Consider the following 19,452-nt stretch of genomic DNA (forward strand, 5'->3'; position numbering starts at 1 on the left):
GACAATCAAGACAAAGTGGAGAAACAATGCAGTGGTTCTCAAAGTGCGGTTTCAGGACCCATAGCATCAGCTTCATTTGGGAGCTTGAAATGCAAATTCTCAGAGCTACTGAATCAGAACCTCAGGGCCGGGCAGTCTGTGTTTTAGCAAGCTCTGCAGGTAATTCTGATGCACGCTGAAGGTTGAGAACCACTGGTCTAAAGTAAACTCAACAGATATTGGGTGGAGAATGATGCTGCATGTTTCTGCATGTGTATGTCCGTGTGCATACGTACCCACATGGGTAGACTGTTTGTAACTGCTGAAACTGTTAACCAAGCCTGGTAGTATCAGCAGAGTCCCACCAAACTGGAGATTAATTACCCATTTTCCTTTGGGACTTTTGTCTGAATAGAAATACATCTAGAGTACTTATTTTCAGTGACTTTGCACTAAATTCATTTGGGGTTTAAGACTGTTAATTCATCAACGTTTTCTTCTTTTTTCCTAGGAAATTCCACTTACTTAGATGACCATGGACCCCCTCCTAGTAAGGTAAGACCTTTGCTTGTGGTATAAATCCCCTTTTCCTTTTCTAAGTACCTACCGCCTTCAGTAACCCCAGCCAGATCCCTCCGGGCCCTGAATTGTTCACAAGAAAATAGTAGGTAGCAGATGTCAAGTTAATCTTTGACTAACAGTGGGTGGAAGAAGGAAGCGCACAAAGATAGCCTAAATGGTGAGGGAGCAAGAGGTATCATTTCATCAGGAGCTGAAGCTATCCCAGGCACGGGAGCCTCAAGCTGACTTCAGACTTTTGGTTGCGTCTCCTGTTTGCTGCCTCCTTTGCCTTTACTCTCCATGTTGGACTGTGATGTGATGTCCACACCCCAGCCTCCTCATGTCTTCACGCTTTGGGCTAGCCTAACCTCTGCCCCTTTCTCCATGGCCTGCCTTACTGGGGATACTCCACACAAGGTTCAGCCCTCTGGAACCGGCCTTCTCTGCCAGTGCCCTTGCAAGTCTGCCGTGGCCTGGCCTGTACGATCACTTTTGTTCTTAGCAGCAATTTTGGTCTGACTTTTAAGGGTCAGAACAGTCCAGTGAAGTATTAGTGGAGTTCCCCCCGCCGCTCTCTACTTTCTTTTTTTTTTTTTTTTTTTTTTTTTTTTTTTTTATTTTGCGGTACGTGGGCCTCTCACTGTTGTGGCCTCTCCCGTTGCGGGGCACAGGCTCCAGATGCGCAGGCTCAGCGGCCATGGCTCCCGGGCCCAGCTGCTCCGCGACATGTGGGATCTTCCCGGACCGGGGCACGAACCCGTGTCCCCTGCATCGGCAGGCGGACTCCCAACCACTGCGCCACCAGGGAAGCCCTCTACTTTCTTGAGTGCAATGAAAACCAAATGTCAATCTACTGAAAAATGAGGAAAAACACAGACACTCTTTGACCACTTAAGGTGATGCCTGCAAAGTGCGGTTGTAAGTACATAGTGAAAAGATAATCGACCAGTAACCTTAGAGGTTGGAAATTTACCCTAAAGTTGGCTTCTGCATTTGTGGGATTTGAAGAACTCCACCACATTTAAGACCATGAGCTTTGGAATAAGGTATTTCTGGGTTCATCTCGGGCTCTACCACTGTAAGTATATGACATTAGACAAATTACTTAATATTTCAAGCCTCAATTTTTTGATGTACAAGGTGGGGTTAAAAATATGACCCACAGTACAGGACATGTAAAAAGATTGAACGAGCTGATATATGAAAAGCACTCAGCACCCGGCATGTGATAAGCGTTAAATAAACGGTGGATAGTGTTAACTCGACTGGAATAGCATTAAGATTATTGATGAATGGTACAGTGGTATTTATCACAGTGGTGAATAGTTTACCACTTGGCCCACTGCATACGTATTGAGTGCCTGCGATGCTGCAGGCACTAGGAATACAAATATGAAACAAAACAAGGATAACCATAAGGTAGCCCCTACCCAGGAGAAACAAAGGAATATAGAGGGTTAGACACCATCTGAGGATAAGGACTTCATCTAGCTCATCTCAGTATCCTCACATCCTTGCATTAGCCTCGACACACAGAGAGGCACATCGTGACTATTCATTAATTCTCACTGAACTGAACCATGGAATCCAGAGCTGGAATCTGAATCGGGTCTCCTGGCTCCCATCCCAGGTTCTTTCCACTGGGCCAGTGTTCTCAAACTTTAGCTTGCACCAGGATTTCCTGGAGGCTTGTTAAAACATGGATTGCTGGGCCCAGACCCCTGAGTGTCTGATGCAGTAGGTCCAGGGTGGGACTTGAGAATTTGCATCTTTAACAAGCTCCCAAGAGATGCTGATACCAAACTCTCTTACAACACAGATAATAGCAATACTATTTGCATTTTTAACAAGCTCCCAAGCGATGGTGATTATCTAGGGGTGGAGTGGCAAAAACACTCAACTTTCTAAGCAGTAGCCAAAATAATAAGAAGAATATAAAAATAGGTAAAAATAATATTGGTATGTTAACATCTTTCATCCATGCTTATTACTTCTGGCAGGGTGTAAACAAACCCCAGAAGTGATGAGGTCAGGGTTCCGGATGAAGGTCCCTTAAATGTCGCCCGAGGTGAAGCCTCGGTTATGTAAATCTACAGACCACTGGTGTATTCAGGGACACGGTGGCACCCAGGGGATAAGGACTCACACGTGTGTGGCCTCCGGAGTGAACCCCCAGCCTGGCAGTGAGAAGCAAGACTGAGTCCAGGTCCACAATTTTCCTATTTGTTTAGCGCTCAGAAATAACTTTTTGATGCCAAGATCGAAAGAGCTGTGATCTAGATGAAATAAGGTTTTAAACCCTGAAAATGTACAGACTGAGGTTTACAGGCAAGTTCTCATTTTATTAGAAGATTCAGTTCCACAAGTTTCACATTCCACAAGTAATAGCCATTTAGAGAATGGGGTGTGTGCCCCACAGCACATCCAGAGCCCAGGTCTTCATTCTCTCCAGTATTTTCATGAAAAAGAACCAAATGCCTCTGACTTTTACTTGTTTTTTCAAATCTACTTAAACCTCACAGCTCACCCCAGTTTTTGATCTAAGTCATTATTTAAAGGCGGATGTTAATATTTTCTTTTGTCGACCACTTTTTACGACCGCTTTGTGTGTACACAAAACTTAGCGGTTTAAGCTTAGAACCCTACTGAGACTGACGTGGAGATCGCTATTGAATGAATGAGAAAGATATTCTTGGGTACAAAAACAGGCGTGAAGCAGCAATATAGTGTGATCTTATGTCTTTAAAACTTGTGTGCATATGTATGTGTGTGTACAGAGAGAAGCCTGGAAGGATAATGATGTTTACTCCGGATGGTGAGACTTCAGGAGGCTTTTACTCATTCCCTTATTTTCTGTGTAAATTTGAGTTTCTTAAAGTCATACTTGCTCAATCTAAATATCAGAGTGTGTGCGGTGGTGGTGGTGGGGAAATACTGTGTAAGAGAAGATTAAAGTTGGGCTGAAAAATCTGAGGTGCTCTGGCCTCTGCAGCATCACCTGTGGTTCCGTCCACCCCACCCAGAGCAGCCTGACCTCTGGAGGTGATGTCTTCTCCTTCCTGGCTTCACTTTGCCTAGGATGTGGGTCTCTGATGTGAGTTGCTGGCATCGGCAATGATAAATTCCGGAGGTAGCAGATAGAATACAGTTACTATTTCACATATGTTGGGTTCCCAGATCCGATAGATAAGGAGAGCTGCTCTAAGCAACTCAAGGAAAATAAAATCACTATCCATCGCTGATGTCTACCGTTTCCTATGTGGCAAGCACTCTGCTAAGCGCTTCGCATGGAAGTTTAGTCTCTATAAAACTCTATAGAAGAGGAAGTAATTATTTAACCATTATTTTCCAGATGAGGGAACTGGATCTTAGAGAGGCTGGGTAACTTGCCAGCTGCTAAGAATTGGACTTGGGATCCCAGCCCAAGGCTGTGTATGTAGCTCCAAGGTTCACGCTTTTAACCATTCCAAGATTACTAAGCTAATGTAAAGACAACAATTTTTTACCTTATTTCTGGAGTTTTACCCTTTTATATAAGTTCTCTAGTACTTTAACGAGTACAGTACACAAAGTCTCAGTATAATACCAGAAAAAAAAATAGTCATCATCATTTACTGTTAGGTCCAATGGACTTTTTAAAAATATCAATCCAGAGATTTTTTTTTTCATCTTTTTCTTTCTAATCACCTTTCTATACATACCCACCTTCGGCATTTGTTCATTTACATACTGTATACAGAGTAAATTTTGATGTACAAACATCATCAAAGGTGAAAGAAGACTGTCCCACATTCATTTAGCAAAATGGCATAGTCCAGGTTCTTGTTGCAAAATAATGTTTGATGAAGTCCTTCCCCTGGACGACTAACTGCATGGGAATACCATGTTTTCTTTTTGACCTTAGAAAAAAATATTGTTTCCTCATCGACTCTTGAGTTTGAGAGAGTTAAGCTAGAATATCATCATTGGAAGACTCATGGTCTGAGGTTTCACTTTCATGATTAATTTCATTTGATCATCACCATCAGGGTCTTGAGTGTTGCTCTCTGACTCTAAACATTTGTCTCTGATTCTTCTAATGCCTGGGAAACCTCTCCCTCCGTCGATTTTCTTCTCTTTGTCATTATAGGCAGGAATGAAACGTTCTGAATCTCCACTCTGGTCAATGAAAGTTAAAAGCAGGGAATTCCCTGGCGGCCAGTGGTTAAGACTCCATGCTTCCACTGCAGGGGTCCTGGGTTCAATCCCTGGTCGGGGAACTAAGATCCCGCAACCTGTGCGGTATGGCCAAAAAATGAATAAATAAAAAATTAAATTAAAAAAAAAAAGAAAGTTAAAAACAAACTACAAAGATGGTATCTCCAGTCTTCTGCTATATCTTTTGTAAAGATGATGTAACACTTCAGGCAGCACAATAAAATATGAAGAGTGATGAAATAGTGACAATTTATTTCCCTAATGAATCGTTCTAAGCCTGCATGGTTCAGTACATCAGGTTCAGTACAGCCATCAGGCTCATGTAGCTATTTAAATTCATTAAAATTCGAAAAATAAAAATTCACTTTTTCAGTTGCCCTAGCCACATATCAAATTCTTTGTAGCCATGTGCGACTAGTGCAACTGTATTGAACAACACAGAATAAAACATTTCAGTCATCACTGAACAGCAGTGTAGTTCTAAGCTATTCCATCATCCTTCCATTTTTCTGTTACTTTAGTCTTTTTTAAGCATAGTTGGGAGTAATTAATGCATAACTGGTAGGTAATTATTTTAAGATGATGAACTAGCAAAGCATTTCAAGATACAGGAAAAATAAAATCATTAAGATTCCATAATGGATCTTAAATTTTTAAAAGAGGCCGGTAGATCCTATTACATGGTAATTATATTATATTACATACTACATATTATTATTATTATTATGTAATTATAATTATATGGACCTATTATATGGTAATTACAAGGTAGGATGAGTTTTATTCTCTTTGTTTTAAAAACGTACATTCTCTTTGGAACATCTCCAAGAAAGAATAAAGTCAAGAAATATTAATCCATACAAATGGTTAGAACTGCTCAAAAAAAACCCCAAAAAACCTAAAACACTAAAATTGAGTCCAGGGAATCCTGATGGTATACTGAGGGTTAAGATATATTACTCATGTCTGCATTTGTATGCAAATGTATTTTGACATATAATACTTATATGTTATTTTTGTATATAAAGTGATGTGCTAGGAAATTTAGTATTCGAAATTCTGTTTTTAAAGGGGTTCATTAGAAGGGGGTTTACAATTTATTATGCTGGGAAACCTCCAAATGAATAAGTGGTAATATTAATTGAGGTGACATTTATATGCACCTAGCAGTGTCTGGAAATGAACAATTGTTCATTAAAGGTTAGTCCTTCTTCTCCACCCCCAAGAAGCTAATTTCCCGTTAGTATCAATTAATTAATGAGTGACTACTTTGTGCTAGGGATCAGGAGGACATGATAAAACTTGAAAATAATCCCCTGCTGTCTAATACTTTATAATCTAGTTGCATTTTAAGGTTTCAAAGAGGCAAAGACTGTGGGAGCACATAATTCTGCGGTGGATGTATTCTTCAGTCTAAATGACCGTATATAGACAACCATTCATTCATTGAGGTGTTTACTATGCCCCAAATTTGTGTTGGGCTCTGTACTAGGCACTGAGGCTATAAGGCTGCAGAAGGCACAGTCCCTGCCCTCAAGGAGTTTAGAGTCTAGTGGGAAGGACCGGCTAGCAAACAGGCCACTCTAATACATTAAGTAGGTGGCTAGTCGCTATGATAAGGGTGAACCCAGGAGTCTCTGCCTGACCTTCCTTCCAAGTGAGAGTCCTGAAAATGGAGTAAGGTGAATGAACCAAGTCAAAGAGTCTGGTATGGATGGGGTGAGGAAGGACAGGCCTCGTTTCTGGGATTCGAGGTGTGCTGGGTGGAAAATGGAGATATGAACTGCTTTGAGGAGCTTGGCTTTAAGAGGAAAAAGTGAAAAAAATGACAGCCTAAGAGATGGAGACCATGTTGGCATAATTGTATAGTAGAAAAATTTGACTAGTAGGAAAGGAGTGACAAATGAGAAATTCAGTTCTGAATGGTGTTATGAATTGAATTGGGTCCTTCAAAAGACCTGGTGCAGTCCAAACCACCAGAATCTGTGAATGCAGTCTTCTTTGGAGATAGGCTCTTTGCAGATGTAATGAAGATGAGGTCACATTGGGCCCTAAATCCATGTGACTGATGTCCTTATAAGAAGAGGGAAATTTGGACACAGAGACAGAGACAGAGACATACAGGGAGAATGCCATGTGACGTTGGAGGCAGATTGGAGTTATGCTGTCACAGCCAAGGAGCACCAATGATTGCTGGCAACCACTAGCATCTAGGAGAGAGGCAGGGAACACATTCTTCCTGTGAGTCCCCAAGAAGGAATTCACCCTACTGACACCTCGATTTCAGACTCACGGCCTCCTGAACAGTGAGAGAATAAATTTCTGTTGCCTTAAGCTACCCAATTTGTGATTCTCTGTTATGGCAGCCCTAGAAAGTAATTCTACATTGAGTTTAATATCTTCAGTTACCAGGATAGCATTGCATTATGCCCTGTTAGGCATTATTTGGTTTGACTTAATAAACATTGAAACGATCCTTACATGTCTCTCACTGGGATAATTTAAGTGCATTTTCATATTTTTTTCAACATTCAGTACTACTCACATCTTCCCCCAACATTCCTTCTTCACTTTGTTAATTTTTTTCTTTGTAATTCCCATGCCTTAGCTATTTTATTGTCCCCAGTATTCTCCCCAAATTCTTCTATTTGACATTTGTTTCTGCTGTTCAAATTGTGTTTTTTAATATTCAAAAATCATTTTATATTGCATCATACTTTTTTCTGGAAAGGATCTCAGCGGCAATGCATTTAGGAAGTTACCTAAAGGAAACCTCCTATTTTCACAGGACCAGGGAGCTATGAGAGCAAGAAGCTAAAATAGTACAGAAGTCCGTTGCACTTCAAAAAATATGTCCCTATTTCTATCGGGGATGTCTCAGCTGCCCTTTAACACCACTACCACTGAGTCCCTAAGAAAGACTGCATATTTGTTTAGGTTTGTTTTTCCCTTTCAATAACTCCTTTCAACTTGGAGATACATCTGTTGAAAGAAGCTATTTTAATGTTTTCTACTGAAGAAACCATGTTTTTCTGGAGCCTACAAAGGAAAACCCACATATCTGGTAATCATAGTAGGTAAGTGACTTCCGGAGGATACTGGGAGTACAATTACTTTCAGGTGTCCTGGCCAAACATCTGCCAACTTGGAGAGCGTTTCTGCATCCAAAATTCCCCCTTTCCCTGAAGGCTGGTTACTGAGATTTATGTGCACCTACAGTCTCCTTTGGTCAGAATCACTTTTTACTTGGAAGAGTAGAGCTGAGATTCAAGAGGAACAGTAATTTCTTGTTTTTCTTCCCCCGAAACCTCCAAAGCTATTTTTCAGGGTATAGGCATGGCCATCCACCTTGCTTTTTCCTCTTGTCTATGAGGACCTGCAAGAAGCAAATAAATCTCTGGCACAGAATTGGGCTGTGTGCTGGGCTTGCCTTGTCTGCCTGCTTCCATTCCCACAATTGCTGGAGCCACTGCTGCTGAGAAAAGGGCCCCCCTTTTTGTCCTGCTGTAAATAGCATCGGATGTGGTTAAAGACCCCCGTTATCTGGTTTTCTTTTGGGGGAAAAAATCGGCATTCTCCCAGAAGTTTGTATCTTCTTATTTTTATCTAAGGCAGAAACAATGCAGTTTCTTTAGAGTCATTCTTAAATTATGAAATATTCCAAACACAAAAAATTAGGGAGACAAATAATACATATATGCCTCATATATCCAATGTGCCTGCCCCTTAGATTTCAAACACGTTACTCTTTTAATTTGCCAGATTCTTCATTTTGACTTTCGTATTTACTCTTGGCGGCCAGGAGGTTGAGGAGCATGGATTTTGCAGTCGGACCTCAGTTCAGATTCTAGCCATGTGCCTAGTTACCCCACAATAAAAACTTCACCTCTTTGAACTTCAGTTTTCTATTTCTAAAAGAGGATAGCTATATCCACCTCTTAGAGCTGTGCGGCTTAACTGTGATAAATGGAAAGCACTTAGCATGATGCCAGACACAGGTGAGCTCCCAGCACTGGGTCCTTAGTACTATATACTATAAAAGGCCTTTTACAAATTCTGGTAGCTCACTTTGCTGTAATGTAGAGTAAGCCTCACTCCCAACCCCCAACCTTATTTTCTTTGGATTTTTAAAAGCAATTAATTACATGTCATTTGGCATCCCAGATACCATCTCTTAACTTACGGAAACTTTCAGGTCCTGTGGTTATCCCTTCTTTTATTCCCTGGGCTAGTTTAGCACACCAAGCAAGGCCTTCCACCATCCCCTTGCCATTTAGCTTTTCTTAAAGCGCGTATTGTTCTCTGTGTCCACACCTGACCTTACCCAAAGTCCCTTTGAAAAACTACAGAAGTGCAGCTGATTTTTCATTTTATGGACAAATCAATTGTACTGGGTAATAGGTTTGTGTTTAATGATTCATGGTAAATATATTAGGTTTAGAGAAAGAACTAGCAGGACAGAATGAGGCAGAGAGTCAGGAATCAGTTTCACTCTGATGCGCATGACCTTGAAGGCATCCCTTCCACCCTCATTTTGTTGATCATTGCAAATGATAGGAAAATTAATGACTTGAGTATTTTATTTTTGAATAACTCTTAAGAGTGTCTGAGCTCAGCGTGTGCTATAAAGAACTTCACGCTTTGGTATTTGGTTTAAGATGGGTAATCAATAGCTTAGAAGGTTAAAGAAAAATCAGCCTTACGTAATCTTATCCCGAAGTCACCTGTATTCTTGCTTCACTCTTCCTTTGCACTCATCACAGTTCTCAACCATTAACGTGGAAGTCTTGGGCCCAGCTAGCGGCCTCTTGAGATTTCAACTTTCCCTGGAGATCTGTGTCCAAGTTCAGAGACAGTACTTGCAAGTTTATCAATCTTATGAGCATGTAATGTGTTCTCTTTTTCCCAAGAACATAATGAATCCATTTCTTCTTCCACATATGTTTAGTGCTATTAAACACATCTTCCACTTCTTTTTTTTTAATTAAAATTTTTTTTTGTAAAACCACAGGTTTAAAAATATGTGGTTTATGTAATTGTTCTTTTAGCATTTGCGCCAGCACACTCCCCAAGGCCCAAGGGCCAGTTATCATTGATAAGATAGATGTTCTCCAAACCTTATCCAAACCAGCACCCGTTACAATCATGGACTTAGTAGTTGGATTTGGGCTGCCTTTTACAAAAAGGAAGGGCTTTAAATGAAGCATGAAATTTCAAAACTGCATCTTGTTGGCAAGCATATTTAATCAAGAAATTGCTTTAGTAAATGAAGAAAACCCATGCTGCCATTCTTTGGCAGGGTAACAGTTGGCCTTGGGATTTTCAAAGTTGTAGTAACTTAATCGTCTTAGCAGTTCCCAATATAGTTACCTAATTCTTTTTATTTGTTTTATTTCTTCCTTGACCATCTGATCAGTTTTTTTTTGTTTTAAAAATTATACATGCTCCTATTTTTTTTTTTGATTTGGAAAGTACAGAAAATTATAGAGTAGCAGGAAAAAACAATCACCCAGAATGCCACCACTCAGAGGCAAACCATAATGAAGAGTTTTGCAAAATCCTGTCCAGTCTTTAGACAATATTAAGAATATTAAAGTCTTATGTACCATTTGTTGCAAATAGTTTGCCAGTCCTTGTATGTGACCTTCTGCACATATGTAATGCACAGTTTAAAGCACCAGAGCTTATTAGCTTATTGTGAAAAAGTGAACCCTGACTACACCCTTCCCCATTCCTTTCTGCTCTTGAGAAACAACTATTGATACTTGAAACTCTTTTAACTGAGTCTTTAGTGCTAGTTTTCATATCTTTGAGTGACTTGCTTGTGTTACTTCCTCTTGGATTTCCCCGGCTTTAGGCATTGTCCGCTGACATCCTTCTGTGAACGGGAGGATTTAGGTCTTTCACTGGAGCCCACCTGCCACCACACAAGCACTCTCCTCATCCCTCATCCTCTAAACTGGGTGTGTGTTGTTTAGCGAGTCCTAAATCAGTACTCACTGTTTTCGTTGTTGACACCAGTAAATAATAAAATGGCAGCTGAGCCATTACGATAAGGTTTCCTTTCCTGTCCATCTTTTTGTTTTCTTTGTAACAAGTAATTGTCTTGTTTTGTACATGTATTTTCATGCTTTTCTGTGATCCCCAGGTTATCTCAGACTCTTCTCCAGTTGTGGAAATATCCTCTCAGTGCCTCCAGACACATTTGGTATTCTGTCAATGTTGAGCTGCTGAAGTCTGTCCTGGGCATTCTTGCCCATTCCCTCTGGGCTGGTTGCGCTCAACCTCCCGCTCAGATATGCATTGGGAGCTCCCTTCACTCTGTTCTGTTTGCTCCCACTTCCTGCATCCCATGCTGTATTAGTTTCCTGTTGCTGCTATAACAACTTACTACAAACTTAGTGGCTTAAAACAATGCAGATGTATTGCCCTATAGTTCTGGAGGTCAGAAGTCTGAAATGGGTCTCGCTGGGCTAAAGTCAAGGAGTCGGGGCATGGCTCTTCTGGAAGCTCCAGGAGAGAATCCATTTCCGTGCCTTTTCCAGCTTCTAGAGACCACCTGCATTCTTTGGCTCATGGCTGCTTTCTCCAACTTCAAAACCAGCCTTATAGCATCTTCAAATCTCCAACTCTGTCTCTCTTCTCTCCCTCTTCCACTCATAAGGACCCTTGTGATTAAATTGGGCCCACTTGATTGATCCAGGATAATCTCCCCATCAAAAGATCTCTTTTTGTGATGTTAAGATACCATATTCACAAATTCTGCAGGTTAGGACTTGGACATCCTCTGTGGGAGGGCCATTATTCTGCCTTCCATGCCTATCTTTCTCTTTCCTCAGCCTACTGAGAAAAGGTGCATGGGATGGAAATTTTCTGAAATATTGCATTTCTGAAAATGTCTTTATTCTATCCTTGATTAATTGTTCGACAGGATAAAATTCCAGATTAGGAATCTGTATTAATCAGTAGAGGCTAGAGTGATGCAAGATCTCAGTGGCTACACACATAAGAGTTTACGTCTTGCTTATATAAGACCCTCAGTGAGTCCAGTGGGTCCACTGGTTCTTAGGGAAGCACATTTTAGGAGTTCACGAAGGGATTTGGGCTGTTTCCATCTCATGGCTTCACCATCTCAACTTGGACCTTCATGTCACTGTGGCAGGGCAGACGGGAGCTGGGTGTGTGCGTGAAAACGTCTCATTCCTTCATCCTGGAAATGACACGTGTCACTTATGTCAGCAGTCTGTTGGCCAGAACTGGTCACAAGGCCCTGCTCAAGTGCAAGAGGGCTGAGAAATAGAGCACATGGGTGCTGTGAGCATTGTGTCTCTGCCTCAGAATCATTTCCCCTCTGAATGTTAAGGTCCTTCTCCACTTTACTCTAGCTTCTGGTATTTCTATTGAGAAGGCTAACTGTTGGCCCATTATATGAAAATATAATCTGTCTCTATTGCAGCCTCTTATTCCTAGTATTCTAAAATTTTATAATTTTGTGCCTAGTATGTGTCAGTTTTCAGGTACTATTGTTGATACTCAGTGGACCTTTTGATCAGGAAACTGATATCCTATTCTGGGATATTTGCTTGACTTTTCTCTCTCTTTTTTTCAAATAAATTTATTTACGTATTTATTTATTTATTTACTTATTTATGGCTGCGTTGGGTCTTCATTGCTGAGTGCGGGCTTTCTCTAGTTGCGGCGAGCGGGGGCTACTCCTCGTTGCGTCGTGCGGGCTTCTCATTGTGGTGGCTTCCCTTGTTGTGGAGCATGGGCTCTAGGCACGCAGGCTTCAGTAGTTGTGGCATGCGGGCTCAGTAGTTGTGGCACATGGGCTCAGTAGATGTGGCTTGTAGGGTGTACAGCGCAGACTCGGTGGTAGTTGTGGCTCACGGGCTTAGTTGCTCCATGGCATATGGGATCTTCCTGGACCAGGGCTCGAACCCGTGTCCCTTGCATCGGCAGGTGGATTCTTAACCACTGCGCCACCAGGGAAGCCCTTGACTTTTTTCACTGATGATTTCTTCCTCTGCATTTTCTCTTTCTGGATCTCCTCTTATTTGGATGTTGAACCTCCAGAACTAGTTGTTTATATTTCTTATCTTTATCCCTCCTATTTTTTATTTTCTTTGTGTTTTTGCTCTACAATCTGGAAGAGTTTCTCAACTTGGTCTTCCAACTTTTCTGTTGAGTTTCTTCTTCACTGTTCTCATATTTTTAATGACCGAGAGCTTTGTTGTTATTCTTCTCTGAATGTTCTTTGTTATAGCATTCTTTGGTTTCATAAAGGGCCTTTGCATTTCTTACAAAAGATTATTCCAAGATGTGTTACCTTTTTGTGGTTGTTATTTTGAATGGAACATGTTTTCTACTATGTTTTAAATTGACTGCTGTAATACTGAAAAATTATTGATTTTGTGCGTTATATATACTCACGTTACTGAACTTTTTATTTCAATACTTTTTCAGTTCTTCCTCTTTTTCTTGATAGGGATTCATGTAACAGACAAACAATATTCATTTTATCTCCTTCTACCTAATTCTGTTTCAAGTTTTATAACATTATCCAGAATAATATTAAGTAATATAAAGTCCATGAGGGGGACTGGGTATTCTCACCATGTCATCCACATTTATAAAATGTCCCTGGCACACAGTAGCACTCATTAATATTTGTCAAATCAATGAATGGTGGTTATAAAAGCATCTCTGTTTTGTTTGAAATTTTAATGATAATGCTACAAGTGTTTTATTACCAAGTGTAATTTTGACATTTAGTTGAAGATAGATATTCTTTTCTTTTTTTCGTGGTACGCGGGCCTCTCACCACTGTGGCCTCTCCCGTTGCGGAGCACAGGCTCCGGACGCGCAGGCTCAGCGGCCATGGCTCACGGGCCCAGCCGCTCCGCAGCATGTGGGATCTTCCTGGACCGGGGTACGAACCCGTGTCCCCTGGATCGGCAGGCGGACTCTCAACCACTGCGCCACCAGGGAAGATAGATATTCTTTATCATGTTAATGAAATATTCTTAATTTTCTGGCTATTTAAGAATCATGTTCCCTTTGTGACTTGTGACCTTGCACTTAGAAACATGTGTTGAATTGAGTTAATTCACTTTAATTTTAATGGGGGGACATAGATATATTTGATAAGTATAAACAGGCACTTTTTATCAATGTTTGATTTGTCTTATCTTTACGGATGACGTGGAAGAGGAAATGCTCGGAAAAATCTCTGCTTTACAGGTACTCTAGTCTTTTGGGGGGAGCGGGGGTCGAGGGCTAGCCCTGAACCACAGGACTATCTGCTAAGCCTAGTGCCTTTGTCAGCTATCGCCTAGGGGCTTCTACCTAGTACGATGCTGCAGCCCAAAGTGGCCATCAAAATGTTGGACATCCCCCAGCAGAGACAGTAGCTGTGCCCTGTGCAAGCTATGATTTATCTGTACCCGAAAGATTATATGCAATTTTCATCAACAAACAGCAAAAGAGGCATAATTGAGCTGGAGTACATCCAGAGAGTAACAGCTAGAATGATCTTGGAAGGAAGAAGAAAATACTAAATTGATTACGATTCTTGTCAGGAAAGACCTTGGTATGGGAAAATGATCAAAATCTATAAAGCCGGAAGGAGTGTATGTTTGAAGTGAATACAAAACTGTTCACCAAGGCCTTGAACACATCTCTTAAACAGGGTGGGTCAGAGATAAACGGAAGAACATCGTGCTTCTTATGGAGGATAGTAAACCCCTGGATTTCATGTGCCCAGTTGACAGTGCAGGTCAAAACTATAAATCTGTCCTCATAAAAGTTTATATAATTCATGGATGACAAAGCTATACTGGATTAGGTCGAGAACAAGGTTGCTTGGAGGGACAGCCTAATGTTTCAGAGTTGATGTTCTTGAATCCAGGAAGATCACGCTCATTTTATATATAGAAAATGAACATTCTTCTTTCCCCAATTAGGGTATCATTTAGTGATTTTTGACTCTTATTTACAATTTAGTCATTGTTGATGCCTATCTTTAAATCATTCACTGGATTGCTACTGTTCAGATTACCCATCTTGTAGGGCTCTGCTTAAATCCTACACCTTCAGTGGCTGCCCTAGCTGGAGACCCTATTGTGTGAATACTTTAGAACAAGGTGTTTGAAGGTCCTGGTACAAGCCCAGGCTCCAGGTCTTACTAGTTCTTAGACCTGGCAAAAGCCAACTATTCTTTCCGAGTTTTGTTTTTCTCGTTTATAAAATGGAAATAATGATTTTCCTGTATTCTTCACATTGGCATTTTTGTGAAAGGAAATAATGTTTTTGTAAAAGTGCTTTGGAAGCTCTAAGGTGCTGGCTATGTCACTAATAGGTCAAGATGGGGATGGCCTGTTTCCCGAACCTATAAGCCCTCAGGGAGCTGCCTGTCTCTTCTCAGGTTCCTGAGGGGAATCCCCTCCAACAAATGAACCCCAGTGTGGCCTGCTGCTGTGGTGAGCTGGCTTGACTGTGGAGCTACAGGGTTCTTTTGGCCCCTGAAGCCTAAAGCCTAGTGAAGGGCAGAATGAGTGACAGCCTGACAACCCTCTTCCAGGCTCACCCTCTCATCTTGACCTTGAGCTTTTACCATCTGAAGGTGACCTTTTATCACGTCGCTCATCTGACGGTGAGAGGATGTAGAGAGAGTGATAGCTATTTTCCCAAGACCCAGAGCAGAGCAGAACCAGCAGGACTCTCCCCATATCCTTTCCCTGCGGCCGTGTCCAGACTCCCTCTTGGCCTTTTTTTTCCCCCAATAAGGGAAATTGGGAACCATTTACTTATTTCATTATCTATACAGAACATAAGAGAAAACGAGCAATGCGAAGGAGGCCAACAACAGGAAGAGGACAGGATAGGGAGCCAAGTGCAAGATGACTTTAGAAACCTTTATATTGTCCCCTGAGAGCATTATTTCTTGCCACCATGGCCTAATTTTGTCCTTGAGAAATATATGACCTTAGGATTCCTCCTCCTCCATGAAGAAGAAGGTAGTCTTGAGCCCCTGTTAGAGATCATAGTGTGCAAAACTATAAAGCACCACAGATGTTAATTATGATCTTATCATACGCTCCTGTAACAGTAGATAGCTACGCCATTATACTTTGTACTGTCACCTGCGTGAATATGTTTTTATCTCCCCAACTATATTGTAATTCCCTGAGAGCATGGAACATGTTTCATACATCCTGCTTGGTTTAATGGATATGTACTGGTTATATGTACCTAGAGGAATCCTTTTATCTGGCGGTCAGAGGTATCCAATGAGCTTGCCAATTATATAAGCTGTCTCCAGCATGGTTCCATGGTGCAGCGCTAGCTTAGCATGGTGCTGTAGAGTATTCATAATCAGAGGTGGCCTGGAATGGCGGACGCTTCTTGCCTGGACTCGCTTCTTTCTCCAACTTTTATTCTCATGCCTTTCCCACTTTTTTCCTCCCCTCTTCAAAACTGGATGCCCCTCTTGCCTTGGACCAAAGGAATATCCCGTTAGAAATATATGTCAGGGCATTAAGGGAAATGTGCAGACTCTAGTTGGATGAGGATTTCAGGTCCCTGGAATTCAAATTCTAAGAATTTGATTCTGTGCTACAGGTTAACTGCATCGTGGGTAAAAATATCAGAAGAGGAGAAAATAAGCTGATCTGGGTTTGTCATTCGTCTACTTAACAGACAAGTTATGAGGGTTACCCAGTAGATGTTTCTAAAATTACGCAATTTGTTGAGGTAACAGGTGGTCACTGAGGAGTGATACTGTTAGTGTGATTGCCCTTGTGACACAGTGGATGAGAGATCAGCCTCTAGAGCTTAGTGAACCTGCACAGGTAGATTAAGACTCTGCCTCTTACTGTGTCACTTGGGTCCGATTTCTGAATGTCTGTTACTCAGTTTCCTCCTCTGTATAATAGAGAGAGAAGTCCCTATTTGATGGAGTTGCTAAAAGGGTTGGTTGAAAGAAACCATATAAAATGCTTAGCACAGTCCTAGTACAATTTACATTACCTAAGTTGTGTTCCCTAATGCCACTAATTGATGAACTGTGTTTTACTGGATCCTGATCTGAATTGCTAAATATGTGTAAATATTATTTTAACAACTGTCCATTTATAATATCCGTTGAGGCCTTTCAGGGTAAAGTTTTAAATAAATTTGTTGTGGCGTTTGGTTCAAGCCAGATCAGCCTGCTTAGCCAGGGTTTTTTTCCCTAGCAGAAGTGTTTTTTGTCATTGAGCAGTTTTAATAGGTATACATACTATATTTTTAAGCAGTGGTACATTGGGATACGTTTATAGCTATTGTTTTATCCAGTCAGAAATGTAAAGGGCTACTTGGTTATTGGTATGTACTCAGGGCCAATTAGCACTTTAGTGAAGTGTCCCAGAGAAGAATAATTTCATTTCAATATCCTGGACTTTTGAGGGTGTATTTTTTTTATCTTGGTGTGTGTGAAAGTCAACCATTGTTATCCAGAATAATAAGAGTTTCTATTTTATTTGATTGTTTTACTTATGCTTTTCATATTTTGAGTGTGTATTCACAGACTTATAATTTTATATTTTAATTATAAATATCAAATTTCTTTTGACTCGATGTGAACATGAGTAATTTGAACGAGTGAGTTATACGGACAATATATTTTCAGCCGCATATATATAATTCAAAAAATGCAAATGAAAGATGAATTTTCTCTTATTTTAATTACCAAATAATTTTGTAACATTTTGGAATATAATATTTGAAAAGAAGAACAATTTTTTACAGCATCACAAAAAGGCTGTTGATGAAAATACTAAATCATCCCTTTACGGGGTGTCTGAGAACTTAGATTATTCCATCAGTTCACACGGATTTCTTTCGTTAACCTTAGCAAAAATATTTTCAACAGTTTACTCTTAATCTAATTATTTACAGTTGATGTTATGGTTGTATGATCCTTAAATACTTAACAGCTCAAAGCCACGAATCACTCAAAATTAAGGATTATAGAGATGTTTATTCACACATTTTTTGGTATATATTCTATATTTCACAATTTTAAAAGTAGAATTATCTTTTTGTAACACTTTCTTTAAGTGTTATATGAGTATAGTGTTTCCAATATTATTTTATTGCAAATTGTATTTATCTTATAATGTTCTCTTTAAGAATAAATATATTTTAGTAAAACGTCTCTATTTTGTCAGAAGCTCAAATTTAACCATAAGTAATTCAACTTTTCTATATTTAAGAAGCTCTGGTAGTAATGGATGCTAAAGTATGTAAATGAGTAGTGCCCTTGTGCTTTTGGCCTTGAAAAGTGTCAACAAGAGTTCCAGGGCTTCCCTGGTGGCGCAGTGGTTGAGAGTCCGCCTGCCGATGCTGGGGACACGGGTTCGTGCCCCGGTCTGGGAAGATCCCACATGCCGCGGAGCGGCTGGGCCCGTGAGCCATGGCCGCTGAGCCTGCGCGTCCGCCAACGGGGGAAAAAAGAGTTCCAAACGATCCACCAACAGCATAGAGAGAAATGCTCTTCCTATTTCTCAGAAGTCACCACATAAAGCATAGAAAAAGAAATGGTTTCCTAATAATTGTGCTAATGGCACTAAAAATAGATGGTCGATTTTTAAAATGTATGATTTAATATTCTTCCATATATGTATATATATAAAAGGATTGAAAATTTCCATCTCACTCTAAAGAGCTTTACTGGTATTTCATTTCAGGTGTCCAGAGGAGGTTTGGGCAAGCAGTTTTTGTCATTTTGTTTTTGTGTTTGCAGTGGAGGCTGTAGGGCCCTAGCTACCGAGAAGCTCTCAGAATCTGCATTATTCGCGCGGTGTTGTTTAGCAGTGCCGCCCTTGGGACCGCACATTAGCAGAGGGGGCGTGTGCTGGTAGACCACCTCCATTCTCACTTAGAAAATTGCCGACCTCCGCTTCTGCCTTCTAAGTGATTACTTTGCTATGGTCGAAGATTTTTCTTTCCTGTCAAGAAAAATCTTTTGCTAGATAGGAATTCCTCAAGTACTTTCCCCCCATCAAAAATGATGGCAGATGTGAGGGGTTCAGATGACCAAATAGGCAAGTTCCATTTTCACAGAATCAATAGTGCATCCTATTTTAAAAATTATTGTCTTACTTATGCAAATGTAGAAAGAACTAACAGAGCTTACTGAGGAAGAGCAATAGGCCACTGTTCTGCTATATTTAGAGGGGAGGGGTGTTATCTGCTATTTATTTAATGATTTAGAAGTTTGTTTCCTGTTGATGGAGCCTAGAACTAATTTGATTGAGTTGGGGAAACAGATAAATTTAACAATCAAAATAGATTCTTTAAATCTTCTAAGGTAACCTTGAATGATTTTTGGACCCTCCCTCTTACCTAATACCCCCTCTCCTTCCTCCAGAGCTCTGTTCCAGGCGTGAATGACAATTTAAGCCATCTCCATCCTCATACCACAGCCCACTTCTTCTTCAAGGCACAACCACAGGCTCACAACCTTAAAGAAAGTTAATGAAATTAGAACTGTTAGATGGGCCCCTCTCTCCCACTTTCCCCATCAATCGGAGTTAGTTCAACTTTCTAGAAAATTTAAGTATATATACATATCCGTATACTATACATACCTGTAAAACGTATGAGGTTGGGTGTGCAAAAATGTAGCATTTTAGATTTTTTCCTAATATAAGTAAACCTAACACAGGAATC

The 19,452-nt window shown here is 40.5% G+C and overlaps 1 protein-coding gene across 2 annotated transcripts in view; it reads left to right on the top strand.

Annotated features, from left to right (window-relative positions):
* UST (uronyl 2-sulfotransferase) overlaps window positions 1-19,452 on the top strand; it is a 298,078-nt gene that overhangs the window by 108,628 nt on the left and 169,998 nt on the right. For both annotated transcript variants that reach the window (XM_024748054.1, XM_024748053.1), the window contains exon 2: window positions 491-534. In XM_024748054.1, the coding sequence (XP_024603822.1) occupies window positions 491-534 (44 nt within the window). The remainder of the gene's footprint in view (window positions 1-490; window positions 535-19,452) is intronic.

The sequence above is a fragment of the Neophocaena asiaeorientalis genome, unplaced genomic scaffold (assembly GCF_003031525.2).
Source record: "Neophocaena asiaeorientalis asiaeorientalis breed wild unplaced genomic scaffold, Neophocaena_asiaeorientalis_V1.1 scaffold123, whole genome shotgun sequence".
Lineage (NCBI taxonomy): Eukaryota > Metazoa > Chordata > Mammalia > Artiodactyla > Phocoenidae > Neophocaena > Neophocaena asiaeorientalis.